The sequence below is a fragment of the Dryas octopetala genome, chromosome 9 (assembly GCF_963921425.1).
Source record: "Dryas octopetala chromosome 9, drDryOcto1.1, whole genome shotgun sequence".
NCBI classification, from domain to species: Eukaryota; Viridiplantae; Streptophyta; class Magnoliopsida; order Rosales; family Rosaceae; genus Dryas; species Dryas octopetala.
In genome coordinates, this window is record NC_141374.1 from 9316378 (window position 1) to 9331138 (window position 14761).

The window sequence follows — 14761 nt, forward strand, 5'->3', positions numbered from 1 at the left end:
ACCCAGGCCTTCAAATTTTGAAGTCCCCTACTTACTGCTGCTCAATGCATTAATCATAGGTAAAATAAAAAATTTTGAAAAAAATAAAAAATTTGAATCCTAGATGTGTCCTGAGAAAATCTCTGGGTCCATATAGAGCCCCCATTTATCAGTAGCAGATGGCTGGACATACGACGTAAGGCCTTTCTTGTTTGAGCAGCCCAACCCGGCCCATAAAATAAACGGGTCGCAAAGTTTTTTTGGGTACACGGCAAGTAAGAAGAAGAAAAACGAAAACGTCGCCGTGTAGACACTGTACAGTGAACAATCTCCAGTCCTCCCCGCCTTGCCAAAAACCCCTAAAACCCCAAAATTTAAGTGCTACGGCAGGGTCTGTAGGTTCACAGAGGAAGAGAGAGAGCGAGAGAGAAAGAGAGTGAGTGAGTAGAAAGATGAAGGAAGAAGACGAAGGACCGCCGAATAGAGAACTGTACGCACTGCTTCACTTATCACCGGATGCCTCCGATGAAGAAATCAGAAAAGCTTATAGGCAATGGGCCCAAGTGTATCACCCTGATAAATACCTAGAACTCCATGTATGTCTTTCACCCACACCTTCATTTTCATTCTTTTGTTTTGTAAATTTGTAAGATTTTTTTTTTTTTTTTTCAGAAATATAAAATAAAATTCTTACTCTTTCCCTTATTGGGTTGGTACCCAAATGTTCTTTTTTGGCATTGATTTTGGTTTTTGAAGTTTGAACTGCTACATAGGCTCTATTGCCTGGTGTCAAAGATGATTGAAGGGTGAGCAGTCATAAACTGTGTTATTTGATTGTAAATTTGATGGGTCTTCTGCTTTTGAAGACATTGGTGTTTATTGTTTAAGGTTGAAACCTATTGGAAAATTTGGACTGTCTTTTTTATAGTATCTTAATGCAAGAAAAAATATTGCTAAATTGGTTTACAAACTTTGAACTTCATGCAACTGTCTTTGGCATTGGAAACAAAATGTTATGAGTTGTTAATATCTCATGAAAGGCGGCAATTGATTAGTTCTATCATTCAATACTTGTTTTTCAGATGAAAGATATTGCCACAGAAAATTTTCAACGGATATGCCAAGCGTATGAGATATTGTCGGATGAGAATAAAAGGAAGATATATGACATATATGGTATGGAGGGGTTGAATTCTGGTTTGGAACTTGGTACAAAACTGAATAGAGCAGAAGAGATAAAGGAAGAGCTTGAGAGGTTGTGGAAAATGAAGGAACAAGAGAAGGTCTCAGCACATTTCCGACCTTCTGGTACAATACTGGCCAATATGTCATTGCCACACTTTTTGCATGGTGATGGCATCATGAGAGGGTACAGCCAGTTTGTTTACCTATTATTATTATTATTATTGTTATTTTGTTCCTTCATGTAATTGATCATCTTGAATAAAATTTTATATTTCTGCCAATAATCGTTTTACAAAAAGAGAGAATATTTTAAATGTTAATTTACAAAGAAATTTGTGCCATTTTAGAAGCACAACATATACGGCAACAATATTGCTCAATCTGAGTGTCAGCTGTTTATTTCTTGTGCAAATGTTATACACACTCACACACACAGGTGATGTTTTAAGTTCCTTTTCTAATTAATTATTTCACACCTGCCATCATTATGTCTGTGCATTCTTATAATTGGAGCTAGTTGCATTTCATATGTCTTGACCTTTTTCTGTAGGCTTGCAGTTTCATTTCTCATCTTATTAAGATATATCTTGATCTAGAATCCGGTCAAAATCACATTGGTCCTTGATATCTCTAAGGCATGATATTCAATATGGGTGTATGCTTTGATTAAGTTTTCTATATCATAGTGCCTATTGTTTTATCCGGGCACTGATTTGTTTATTACACAAATGTCAGAATGGCTATGACAAGTTCAGTTCAGTCTCAGATATCAAAGCACAATAGCCTTTCAATTGGTGGAAATTTGGCAGTTAATGGGGACGCTGGTGGTGGAGCTGCTACTGTTGTTTTTGGGCATCAGATTTCTTCAGTTTCTTCCATAGAATTCATAGGTTCAGCTGGTTTACAGGCACTCATTGGGGTGCAAACATCTCGGTGAGCTTATTTCCTGTGAGTGAGTTTGAATTTTCAACACTTTGTTGGTTGCTCTTTACATCTTCGTTGTCTCTTTGTCTAGCCACTTATCACAACATTTGACTGCAACAATGGGACTTGCAATGTCTTTGAGAGATGGTTCTCTGAATCTCTCCAATACCTGGACACGACAACTGTCTGAAACTGCAAGTGGAAATGTACGTGCCTTTCTTTCTCCAGTTGGCTCGTTTTATTTATATTTTTTAGCTTTCCATTGTATTTTGTAACATCAGCATGAACATAAGAATTTGAGAAATGGTGGCATGTGCATGAAGACATGAATGTGCCAGATGCATCACAATCACTATGTTTGTAATGCAAATTTATTCTATCAGCTACATGGGACACACTAGATCTTATATAATGAGACATGTTTTGTGGAGGAAAAAGATAGAAAGAAAAGCAAATGAGTGGGCAAAAGCTTGGCAGGATTAAAAATATAAATTGACCTAGTTGAATGTAACTTATTGAAAACAAAAAATACAGTACACATCTGAGTTAGTGCATTTGTATACACTTTTTTGTGATTGCTAATATTTTTATTTTTTCTTTGTCCCCTGGGGTGGGGGGGTTCACCTTCTCCTTAACAGATACAGCTTGCTGTAGGCTCAGAGTCATCGATTGCAGTGGGATGGCAAAAGAAAGAAGAGAAAATGTCTGCTGCTGGAGAGCTGAAGGTACATCTATATTTGAGACATATAATAGTTTAAAATGAGAATAGACACACTATTATGTCAAGACTCCTTATCCGTTTTAGATCTGTATACAGTTTAGAATTATAACTATGCACCCATGCATGCCCTGTTTTATTTTTTAATTCAACATTCTATCGGTTGTTATAAATTCAATTGCTCTATGAACTTGCAATATGTTTTACATTGTGTCATTCATGTATAAGCTTTTAAGTCGTGCATAATTTACTGCCATTTATGAAATCAATCTTAAATTGTACATAATCGACTTTCTCTTCATTCATGTTCAACTTCTACAGGTTGCCACAAATTCTTTTGGGGCATCAGCTCATTATGTTCACCGCTTTTCAAAAAAGTCTCATGGCCGTATTGCAGGCAAAATTGGAAGGTATGCTCTAAGTATCTCAATGGATATTAATTAAATTTTGTAGGGGGTGATAATTTGTCATCAGTAAATGCTATTTGTGTTGATCACTACCTCTTGTCTTTTGCTCAACAATTTTATTCCACTGTTAAAAATTCTTACCAGTTATGTCTACAATTAAAATTTTTCTATTATACATACTTATGTTCCTCTCTTAATTTTATCACACTATAGAGGAATCTTGTTCTGGTTGTTTAGGGACTTATATGTTGCCTCCTCTAGTGCTCAACTATTAATATATGCTACTTGTGGCCAAAAAAAAAAAAAAAAGTGATTTGCTAATTTGATATGTAAATACTAATTAGGAACTAGGAAGTATAAGTGCTTATGCTTATATATATTTGTTTTTGCAATTCTCTTCTGACTTTAGACATTATTGATGCAGCCATGCCCTTGAGATTGAAGTTGGTGGTGGGAGAAAGTTATCCAATTTCAGCACTGTTCGCATGTTGTATACAGTAGGAATTCAGGTGATTCAGACAGAAATACATAAATGTCTTGGAAGTTTAGGCTGCATTTATTTCTTGGAAAATATTTTCCAGATAAAACTTTTCTTTCATTGGGAAAAAATTCAGTTAAAGTTTTTCTTTTCTTAAGTTTTCAATTTGTTTGGAACTTACTTGAATTTTTTTTGGAATGGTTTAAAAAAGGAAGTAAAAAAGATGGCCAATTGAATTTTCTTTTCCCCCTAAATCCATAATTCTCACTGCCCTTCTCTCTCCAATTCATTAGGCTTTTAAACTTGACTTTTTAATATGTTGGAGTGTGGTTGTTATCTTATGTACTTCCTTCTATGGCAGGGTATCTTTTGGAAATTCGAATTGAATCGTGGGGGCCAAAAGTTAATTATTCCTGTAAGCATTATCTCATTATTTCACCCTTATGCATTTTGAGTGTTAGTTTGACTTTTATTTGGCATTTAATCAGAGATTGTTTATGTTTGTGTGCCTTTTCATTCCTGCACTTGGGTATTAGAAATGCTGCTTGTGTAGAAGGCTGAGCAACCATTGGGATTAAATTGTTGCATAAAATTAAAGCATGAGTTATTCTAGGTCTCAGATTGTCTTTTGAGTTGATGCTTTGTTAGAATTGCTCAAAATGTTGAGATGGAGTAGCACCGGTGGTGGCTATAGATTTTGAATAAGGCAGATATAAGGCTAATAAATTATCTGGGACTTTTCAATCACTTAGTAGAGAGCTACTTTACAGAAGAGATTTCATCATGCCCCCACATTTGTCCATACAATGTCCAACACCTTTTTAGAGACCAACTACATGTGTCCTGTGAGAGTTACTAATTGGAGTTTTAGAACTTTTCAGATCATGTGAATGACAATGATATGTATATCTATCATTTGTAGAGACTAACTTCTTGTCATGGATACATTGCAAATGTCTTCTTTTAATATTTTTCTGGAAAGAATATAAAATACAACATCTTGTTAGTATCACTTTGGTTTAGTCATCACAAATTTTGATCAACTGCTGGTGGGCTTTACATGCAGATTTTGCTTTCCAGGCGTTTGAACCCCATTTTTGCAACTGGAGCATTCTTAATTCCGACATCAGTGTACTTCTTACTTAAGGTTATTACAGAAATTCTCAAATTTTTGACCAATCTGTTTTGAGTATGTTATTGTTCCTTACCCTATGCAAACAAACTTGTAACTATTGCTAGGCTTTCGACTGCAAGGGTATGCTCACTATTTGTTTTATATGTTTTCTTATCCTTTTTTTTAATGCCTTTCAAAGTTAATATATAGCAGTTTAAACTGTGCTTAGTTTGAAATTTCAAACTGTATAGCAGGAAGAGGTTTCTTTCTTTCTATTTATTTGATAATTTATTTGAATGTGAATTATACTTTGATCCCTGAGCAGACATTAAATGAATGATTCTAACTTTGGTCTTGTGCTTGCAACCTTGAAGTAGTCATGCAAATCTGATGTAGAGAGCTACTGTTTGTTGGGCCTCTAACAGTTGCTGCCATTTATAAATTTCTTGAAGAAAATTATAAAATGGCTTGTATATGGGTTGGAGTCTTGAAGATGTAATTTTTTTTATCAGTGTGTTCCGTTGACCCAGGAATTGTATGTTCTCTAGGTCCCAAGGTTGGTAGTCAATAACCAGGTGGTTGTAAAAGAGGAAAAGGGATTGTACATCCATCAGGTGGCCAAGATTTTAGTTCTTTGGCAGTTGTACTGCTTTCCACTATTTAACGATTACTTTATAGTGTTTCCATGGTCTATGTGGCTTTAATGTTAGAGGTTAGCCAACAGAAAGATTCGATTCTGACTTTGTAGAGCTGGTGCTGCTGTTGCCTGAGCGTAGGCCCCGCCATTAGCTGCTAACTTATATTAGTTTGTCTGCAGAGTTCCTAAGTAGAGCTTTACATTTTGTGTAGTGTGTAGTGTAAAATCTTGGTATTTAAAAATGGAAGTTCCAATTTTATGTTTTACTAACTAACCATTTTGATTATTGATTCTATGCCCATTTTGTATGCTCGCAGAATTTTGTTTTCAAACCTTATTACCTTAAGAGGGAAAAGCAGAAGGCTTTAGAGAATATGGAAAGAACTTCAGCACAGGTATGGTTATCCATATTTCTGACAAAGTTGTGCTTAGAGCATGCTTTCTTGGTTGCTCTGTGATTGTTTATTTTTGGGACTTAATTGCTGCCTGTGTCAGATTTCCTAAAGTATTGTTTTCTTGTTTTAGTGTAAATAATCATGATACTTTAGCAAGCAATTTCTTTACTGTACCATACGTTTCTTGTTAAGTGCAAGAAATATTTGTGTGCAATTTTAGAGCACCAAGTTTAGTGCTCTGTTTTAGTGTTGGGTGAGACGCTGAAAAGCTACCTGTTACACCTGGCTTCAGTTGGGTGCTTATGCTTGCATATTTTAGAGCATATTGCAGGCTTAAGTGTGTTCTGTAATTCTTTTTCCTGAATTAAAACAATGCTGTATGTAAATGATATCTTATTTTCTTGTTGCCCCCCCCTCCCCCTGGGTTGGCCCTGTGAAAATGTGGAAGAATTTATCAACCTTGTTTCTGCAGGTTCTAGAGGCAAGAGCAGCAGCAAACAAAGCTCAGCAGTTACTACAGAATGTAGCGAATAGGAAACAAAAGAAGCAGCTAGAAATAGGGGGCCTGGTAATAACAAAAGCATGGTATGGGAGTATCAAAGCTTTGGAGAAAAGAGATGAACCAGTGGAATCAAATGATTCACCTGTGATTGATGTCAAATTGCCTCTAAATTTCCTTGTTGACGAATCTGGGCAACTCAAGGTTCGTTCTTTTTTGAGTTTCGTTGTTAATGTTTTGAGTATTTTGAGACACTCCAAGTGCTTATTGATTTTCATTCTAGGAATGCATTTCACAGAGGAATACTTTGTTGGCCCAACAATAAGTTTGGCTGAAATAATGAAATTATGTAATTCTGAAAATGAAATTTAAAAACCTCAAGTGATGGAACATGGGAACCTTGATTTTTTATAACTCTACTCTAACAATTGTACCCTAAAGATGCAATCGTTTTTCTAAGAGTTCTGGTTGCTCAATTAATCTGGCAGCTTCACGAAGGCATAAAGAAGTCTGGCATTATGGGCTTTTGTGATCCATGTCCCAGAGAGTCTAAACAGTTGTATGTGGAGTACACTTATGGTGGCGAGAGTTATGAGGTATCACAGTGCGCCCTCCAATGTTTAAAACACTAGTATCTTGATGCATTCAGTATTGGGTGTTGTATGGCTGATATGAATTTTCGTGTACCAGGTGGTAGTTGGTGATTATGACAAGTTACTAATACCTCAGGAAGGGCACAGAATTTGATTTCCATTTCACCATGTTTAAATCTACATTTTTTTTTTTTGGTCGAATCTACATTTTGTTTACCTCACAGTTTTGCATGTTTTAGAAGCCTCTGAGGGGGATCTAGATTTGTGTCCCCCAAAATGAAAAGGTATCTATACACCTGCTACATTTATTTTTTATTAAAATGTTGTATTTAGTCAGAACTCTAAAAAAAAAATTATATGTTTCTGTGTATTACACACATTGACAAAAATGGAAATAAAGTCTTTTCTTTTTTAGAAACAGGTGTTGTACCATTTCGTGTGACTTCCTTTTTTGCTTTTGGGTTTGGCCAGCTATGCTTAAGAGAATAGATTTTTATTGGTGTCCCTACCCAGTGTACCTAATTGATCAATCAGATGTAGAACTTACAGTAAAACTTTTATGCAATGGGTATATACACCTTATGTGTCTCTTTCTCATCACATGACCTTGCATATAAGAGAGAGAAAGAGACAAATGGTGTATTTGTCCGTGATAGGTAATTTTTTTTCTACTTTCTCCGATCCTCCTAAGCCTTAAAATATGTTCATTTTGGAGCTCAAGCGGCATTGGAGTGAATAGAGAAGTGGCAGATTCTAATTTTGTAAAAATTATTTTGGAATTGCAAATGAAACAACTCTATTATATGTGCACACAATTCAAGTTAGAGTGGAAACAAGCATAATGATGAGGTGAGCATACACGGGTAATTCTCCCTGTATGAGAACCTTACCTCGGAGTGACTCAACTGAAGATGAGCCCAATCTCGACAAAAACTTATGAGCAACTGTAATAAAAATGCTTGATTTGACACTTTTTTTTCCGTTTTTAAATCTATACTACAATATAAATATTTATATAAGTTGAAATATTCTTCAGCAAATGTAAAATTAAGACAACAGTTAAAATAAAATATAAGTCCTTGAAGGGTTTATGGCCCGATACTGAGAGAAGAATGATTCAAATTTATGATCTTGTGATGTGAATTTGGAACCTTAGATGTAAAGGCAAATACTTTTAACCAGTAGAGTACAAGCCCCCACTTGTTCTCTCTCTTTTTATTTGTCTTTATGAGCATTCTTATCTCCTTCAATTTTCCCTCTCTTTTTTACAGAAAAGAACATATCTTTCATAACTATGTGTTCCAAAATTTAAAATATTCTCTCATTTTGTTGATCATACTAACACCAGTAGTGAAATTAAAATACCAATTGATCCACCCATCAAATGGAGCAAACCCTTAAAAAAATTGGGATTACACTCAGTTGTAGACAATGGACTCTAACAAAACCCTTAAATATGACAGACCATGTGCAGTTGTTGGATAGCTTAGTTGGAAGGGCCATGAAATTGCATACTTTGCATCCAAGTTCGATCACTCCTGCCCCAACTCAAAAAAAATAATAATGATAGCTCAGGAGAAGAACCACAGAATGCAGTGCAGGTACCACTTGAGAGGCTATGAGAAAGCATGTTTGATGTTGAGTTCACCACTTGATGGATCAAACGATGCTTGAATCACTGCAGAACAACTTTCGCCCTTACTTCTTGATCCTCCGTTAATTCTGACTGCCACAGGCTCCACCAGAAGCTTTACTCCTTGCTTCCAATATCTCTTATCTGAATCCACATTTAATAACACTAGAAATGTGAGCAAAAGCTTATCAAGTTCACAATCAAATTTGTTCAAATTCAACAATGTGCAAAAAACCAATTTTAAGTAAGAAATTTCCATTGAACTACTTCAACAAGGAACCTCAGCATACCTGGCCCTGTAGACAACACAATGGAGTTCTCTGAATCCATCACCCAATCAATCCATAGAGCAAACCCATGGCATGTCCCAGCCTCAGTAAATTCAACCTGCCAGGAATGTATTACAACCACCAATTAAGCAAAGACCATAGTGATGCTTTATATGTATGATAAACTTCTGACCCAATGCATTGTTATGATAAACCAAGAATTTACCTTCAAAGTTTTTCATAAAAAATTTTTTGTGGTGTTATAAGATAAATGTGACGTCTTATGTTTACCTATTAGATGGCACACAGAGATCATTAACTAAGTAGATTACAAGAGAATTAAACCTTACCTCCTAACTACCAAGGTTAAAGAATCAAATTTTAGTGACCGCAATAATTTGTACCATGGTTAGTGCTAAATAAAAGAGACCAAATGCTTCATTAAGTCTGCTTAAGAAATATACCACCACTACTGCACCTTGCAATAAGTACCAACTGTGACCAACAGTCAAAAAGGATGACCACAAATATTACCATCCAGATTTCATGGTGCGATTGTAGTACCTGGGTTTTCCCAGAAGATGGCATTATAGGTTTTGAGCAATCAAACTCCATGACCGTAAATGCTTCACTGAGTTTCTGAAATATTTTTGAAGCAATTGCCTGAACATTAGTGACATATTTGCCATTCCTAAAATGGAACTTAATTTTGTTCTTCCCCAAAATAAAACTCCTCTTTACAAAACCTAAATTCTACTTTGATTGATTACCTTAACATTTCCACACTGCCAAATATAATATGGCAGACAAGGACAGTCTTGCTCTGCAGGTAAGTCACCACATGCCCCTAAGGTGGAATTTACAACTGAATGGTCAAAACCTTCAATCTTACTCAAGCAGCAACGACTATTCCAAAGATCCTGTTCAAAAGTCAGATGCCATGACTTATAATCCATAGAGAACAATCATGTACAAGGTTCAACAAATAAGATATAGACCTTTTTTTTTGATAGGGGAAGTAGGGAGGGGGGTGGTGGGTAAGAACAAAACTTACTGGGATAGACAAGGCACAAGCCTTCAATATTGCCTTACAAGGCATTATCAATGCATCTTTGGATAGGACTGAGTCAAGCATTGACCGCTCATTCCTTCACCCAATCCAGAACAAGAAAAGACATTATTTTACCAACTTTTCTGAAGCACAATGTAACAACTAATAAACTAATGACTGTAAAATCAATTAACATCTTACATATTGCATAGCCAATGGTCACTATATATGTAAACAATGATATAAAGGACAATGGTTCTGTGGACAACTATGCCGAGAAAAATATACACATATATCCATATGTTATCTAGCAAATGATATATATTGCTACTCAAATCTACATATTGTACATATCAACCATGAAAATCTCATAAAGCAATTAATTTGAATTACTGCAAGAACAAATAACAATAATATACCAGAACCGTAGATTCTGCCATGGAAGCATGCCATCTGTTCCATAGTAGAAAGGTTCTCCAATCAACAGGTCAACCTACAAATAGGACAAAAGAGAAAACATCATAATTTCACCCAATGGCCAACCTCTATTTCTGAAGTCCGAACAACAAGGTTTGGGTACAAATTCAGTTTTAACGGATTTGACCACCTATTTCCTCCCACCAAAAGAAAGAGGAAAACTTATCAATCAACATATCATTGTTTGGTTTTGAATCCTACTGCAACATTTCTCATAGGAAGCTTAAAGAGCATCTACACATACGGAAATTTAATTTTCGAAGCCCTGTCATACCAGTATACAAATTAAATTGGAAAGAAAATACCTTTTTCTGATGAGTGTCATGCATGGTTAACGTAGTTTTCCTCTTCTTAAGAAATTCTACACGATCCATTGAGAAACCATTCGCATCGGCAACAGCTTGCAAATATTGGACACCCTTGTCTTGCAACCCCGGAAAAAATGACATCACATGTGATGTTTTAGAAAGATGTGTAACAAGTAGTGTTAAGAAGATGCTATCATCTGCAACAATGCATAATGGATCAACTCTTCCCTGTAACTGTGAAGAATACCATTCATGTCAAGAAAGTGAAGTTTTTTTTTTCTTTTCTTTTTTTCTATTGGGGAGGCGGGGGTTGAGAGAGAAAGAGAGATCTTAATTCTTACAGCTTTACTTATGGCACTAAACATGGCTCGCCTCCATTCACTGTCTCCGTAAATTGCAATTCTTTCTGGTGGTAGCATGAGCTTGAAATCACCACCTTTGAAGCCATACTGCATAATCTCATTTCTTGACACTTGATTCTTGAGGTTATATGAGATGCTAGTCTCTGTATGAACAGCCTGTAAACAAACCTCTTCATCCTTTGTTATGGACATACCTTCACCAGGAACAAACCAAACACACTGTTTCCAATGGTCACACCAATCCCCATGACCTGGAAAAAAATCAAAACCACTATCTTTATTGCATGAACATGAAAGAAAACTCAAGCACTGGAAAACCCTTATCAATTAACTTGCACAGCAAAATTCTGAATATAATATAAGTAACAAGGTGTAGTAAAAAAAAAATCTCTGACATAATTTCTGGAAGACCCAAATGCAACCACGGTTGGTTGAGAATTCATCAATGCGAATAGAAAAAAGACATTCATAATGTCCTAACACAGTTTCACATGACAAGACATATATAGTGAGCATAAAAAAGAGACTACATCAATAATTTATTGAATTCTCCATCGAGCTGCTTAACTTACTTTGAAGAATGCAAAAAGCAGTAGTTGTGGCCCAAAGTAGAATGACATTGGTGATTACTCACAAAGGAAAATTTCTACAACTTACTTGTGTTGATTGGCAAATTTATCCACCTAGGGGCAGTGGAATAAAAGATTGTCCCTTCGCGATCAAGCTGAAGTATCCACCTGAAACATCACCACACACACACACACACATAAACATTCCCCTAAGTTGTTATAACCATCTCTTGAAACAAGTATTTGGAAACAAATGCATGATACAGCACACACTCTAATTACCATGAAATTACAGCATGAACTTGACCATCATTAGTTGCCTTCACAAATAGCTCGGTCTCCCCACGACTGTCTGGCCGTTTCCAAAAATCAAATTCAAAAATTTTGAAGGGTTCCGACAGCTGGAAGAATCCAAAACTGAGCAGAAATTAAAACCACTAATAGCTTCCAAAGAATTTGTCGAAAAGCAATATAATGTCATTACCAGTTTCACTTCTTTTGCTATTGAATCACAATGAAAGGCATATTGTTGCGGCTTAACACAAAGAATATCATCAAACCCAGTTGGAACAAGACGAATCCCATCACATGTTTTTACCTCATTACCATGTAAATCATGAAGCTTCCACAAAAATGTACTTTCAACCAGCTATCAGGGAGGTTAAAAACAAAATGGGTTAACACAAAATTTTTGTCTCATGGGAAACACATAACATCCACATTTTGAAACTCTCTGTATCTTCACATACCTGGCCATAAGTGGTTGCTCTGTACGGCACCGTTTCAGGATTTTCCACCAACAACATGTCATGGGCATGTTGTAGACTCGGAATGAGCCCTTCACCCAATAACTCCGAATCCAGTATCTCACTAACCTACCCATCAAAACACACACAGACACAGTCCAGTGGTACATGCTTGAAATCAAAATGGCAACGTTTGACAAAATTTGACAAACTTTTTTACTTACAAGAACATGAGCGCGTGAAACGATGTCGTCTCCGAGTTTGAGCTCATCAGAACGTTTGTTGATGAGCTTTATCTGCTTTTCCATGTCGTTCAGGCGCAGCACTTTCTTCATTAACTTCACCATTGGCAGGTAAGACTCGCAGGCCGTCACCATACGACATGTCGTAGTGGAGCCCATTGCCCGTGCAGCCATCATCGATAGCAAGCCAGTTCCAGCACTTCAAAATAAATTTAAAAATTCAATAAATTAATCTACATTAAATTAATTTGAAGTAATAATTGTGTACAAACCCGATATCAAGAACATGGCAGGGTTTGGTTATGGTCTTGTCTATGGCTTCACGGAAAGCTCTGTTCCTGGGGGAGTCGTTGAGCATGTCGAGATACGACGTCGTACCGAGAAGGGGCTTTTGGGAATCGTTGAAAGCTTGTTGTCCTTGTAGTTCTTCATCTTCTTCAATGACGAGCCACTCGGAAATACCAGTGAGTGGGTTGACTCGGAGCTGGAAGGCGCGCTGAGTCGACTGGGAGCTCATGGCTGGGGTGGAACAGGGTTTAAGGAGAAAGGGTAGTTTGGGAAATTGGGTTTTGGAGATTAGAGAGAGCATTAGAACTCGTAGGCATGGTGAGTGAGTGTGAGTGATTGTGAAACTCTGAAAGTGGGGATTTCAGTTCAATGTTTTGTTGACAAGATGAAACATTTTAACTCATACCGTAGTCAAGGAATAAAATTTCGGGTTTCGATAAAATTTCGATAAAAATTTCGATGGAAATTTCGACGGAAATTTCGAAAATTTTTAAATTTCGACAAAAATTCGACGGAAACGACGAAAATTATTATCAAAATACGGAAATTTTGAATGAAACTTTACCATATGTTTATTTAACATATTATCTACTACAATGATAAAAAACATTGAAAAAACCAAATTATATGGTAGATTTAATGTGATATGTAATGAATATAATGCGCGCTGGAGGCAAATACTATTAAATAAAATTAAAATAATAAATAAATAAAATTATTATATTCTTTATACTCTATAATTTATACACTAAATCATATATACTCTATATACTAAATCTTATATACTCTATAATATATACACTAAATTTTATATATTTTATAATGTGTATTCTATATTCTTTAAGATATGGTATAAGATATTAAAGTTTAGGCTCTTTAAGATATTTTTAATTATTTTTATATAAAAATGTAATAGGATTTAAAATTTAAAAACAATTAAACGAAATCCCAAATTTTTTTTTCTTTCTAATTACACAAAGACCCCAAACCTCAAGTCCTCAACAAATTCTAAACTTTTTTTTTCCTTTCTCTTTTCTTTTTTTCTTTTCTTTTCTTTTCTTTTCTTTTCTTTTTCTTTTCTTTTCCTTTTTCTTTCTTTTTTTTTTCTTTTTCTTTTCTTTCTTTTCTTTTCTTTTTCTTTTCGTTCATTCCTTTCCTTCTTTTCTTCTTTCTTCCCGTGACTTCACCTTTTTTCCTTCTCTTTCTTCTTTGCCACTACCCAGCCACCAAACTCATTATCTTTCTTCTTTCCCACTCCATGCCCAGCCACCAGACCCACGCCTTCTCTCTTCTCCCTCTTTCTCCTCCCTCCTTCTCTTCCTCTTTTCTCCTCCCTCATTCTCTTCCTCTTTTCTCCTTCTTTCCCACTGCCCAGCCACTAGACCCACGCCGATCTCTTCTCTCTCTTCGATCTACTGCCTTCGGCGACGGTCGGCGACGAGGCCAGCTCGCCTCTTTCTCCCCTCTCTTCCTCTGGTCTCCTCTTCCTCCTCAATCCCTCACTGGCTTCAGCTGGGTATTTAGCGAAATTTCGTCGAAATTTCGCTAAATTTCGAAATTTCGGCGAAATTTTCTGAAATTTGGTCGAATTAGTGTTAAAATTTCGAAACCCTTAAAAATCAAAATTTAAACCCTTGCGTGTAGTCTTCCATCTTTTTATCGGGAAATTTTGAAAATTAATTTTTGTATTTTTATTAAATATTTTTAATTTAGAAATCTAAATCTTAAATACTGTTTGAGCTCCAATCGAAAAGTGTTCGAACTTTGCCGAACACTACTCAAAGAAAATTCGAGCACTTCTCTCACTCGGTGCTGAGTATTACTCAAAAGTTGGATTTTTAAATTCTACAAAAAAAAAAAATTAAACGACTTAATGAACATATTATG

The 14761-nt window shown here is 35.8% G+C and overlaps 2 protein-coding genes across 4 annotated transcripts; one reads left to right on the forward strand and one right to left on the reverse strand.

Moving 5' to 3' along the window:
- The first annotated feature begins 257 nt into the window (after positions 1-257).
- Positions 258-7347, forward strand: OWL1 (DNAJ heat shock N-terminal domain-containing protein). Its single transcript, XM_086257317.1, has 13 exons — positions 258-575; positions 1062-1348; positions 1900-2097; positions 2180-2294; positions 2727-2813; positions 3128-3216; positions 3638-3722; positions 4053-4106; positions 4758-4838; positions 5760-5837; positions 6310-6540; positions 6825-6932; positions 7027-7347. Exons 1-13 carry the CDS (start codon positions 432-434, stop codon positions 7081-7083), a joined length of 1614 nt encoding a protein of 537 aa, XP_086113443.1. The 5' UTR covers positions 258-431; the 3' UTR covers positions 7084-7347.
- Positions 7348-8008: 661 nt separating this feature from the next.
- Positions 8009-13239, reverse strand: PRMT7 (protein arginine methyltransferase 7). Of its 3 annotated transcripts, none has more exons than XM_086257338.1 (14): positions 12859-13239; positions 12569-12785; positions 12348-12473; positions 12197-12247; positions 11881-11999; positions 11687-11766; positions 11009-11280; positions 10665-10901; positions 10302-10375; positions 9886-9979; positions 9602-9751; positions 9396-9470; positions 8853-8949; positions 8010-8706 (listed from the first exon to the last, which is right to left on the reverse strand). In XM_086257338.1, the coding sequence occupies exons 1-14, from the start codon at positions 13173-13175 to the stop codon at positions 8546-8548; spliced, it is 2070 nt and encodes a 689-aa protein (XP_086113464.1). In that variant the 5' UTR covers positions 13176-13239; the 3' UTR covers positions 8010-8545. The 3 variants fall into 3 exon arrangements, with proteins under 3 accessions (XP_086113463.1, XP_086113464.1, XP_086113462.1); XM_086257336.1 differs by having other exon boundaries at positions 8011-8706; positions 12083-12247; XM_086257337.1 differs by lacking the exon at positions 9396-9470 and having other exon boundaries at positions 8009-8706; positions 12083-12247.
- Between the last annotated feature and the right edge of the window lie 1522 nt (positions 13240-14761).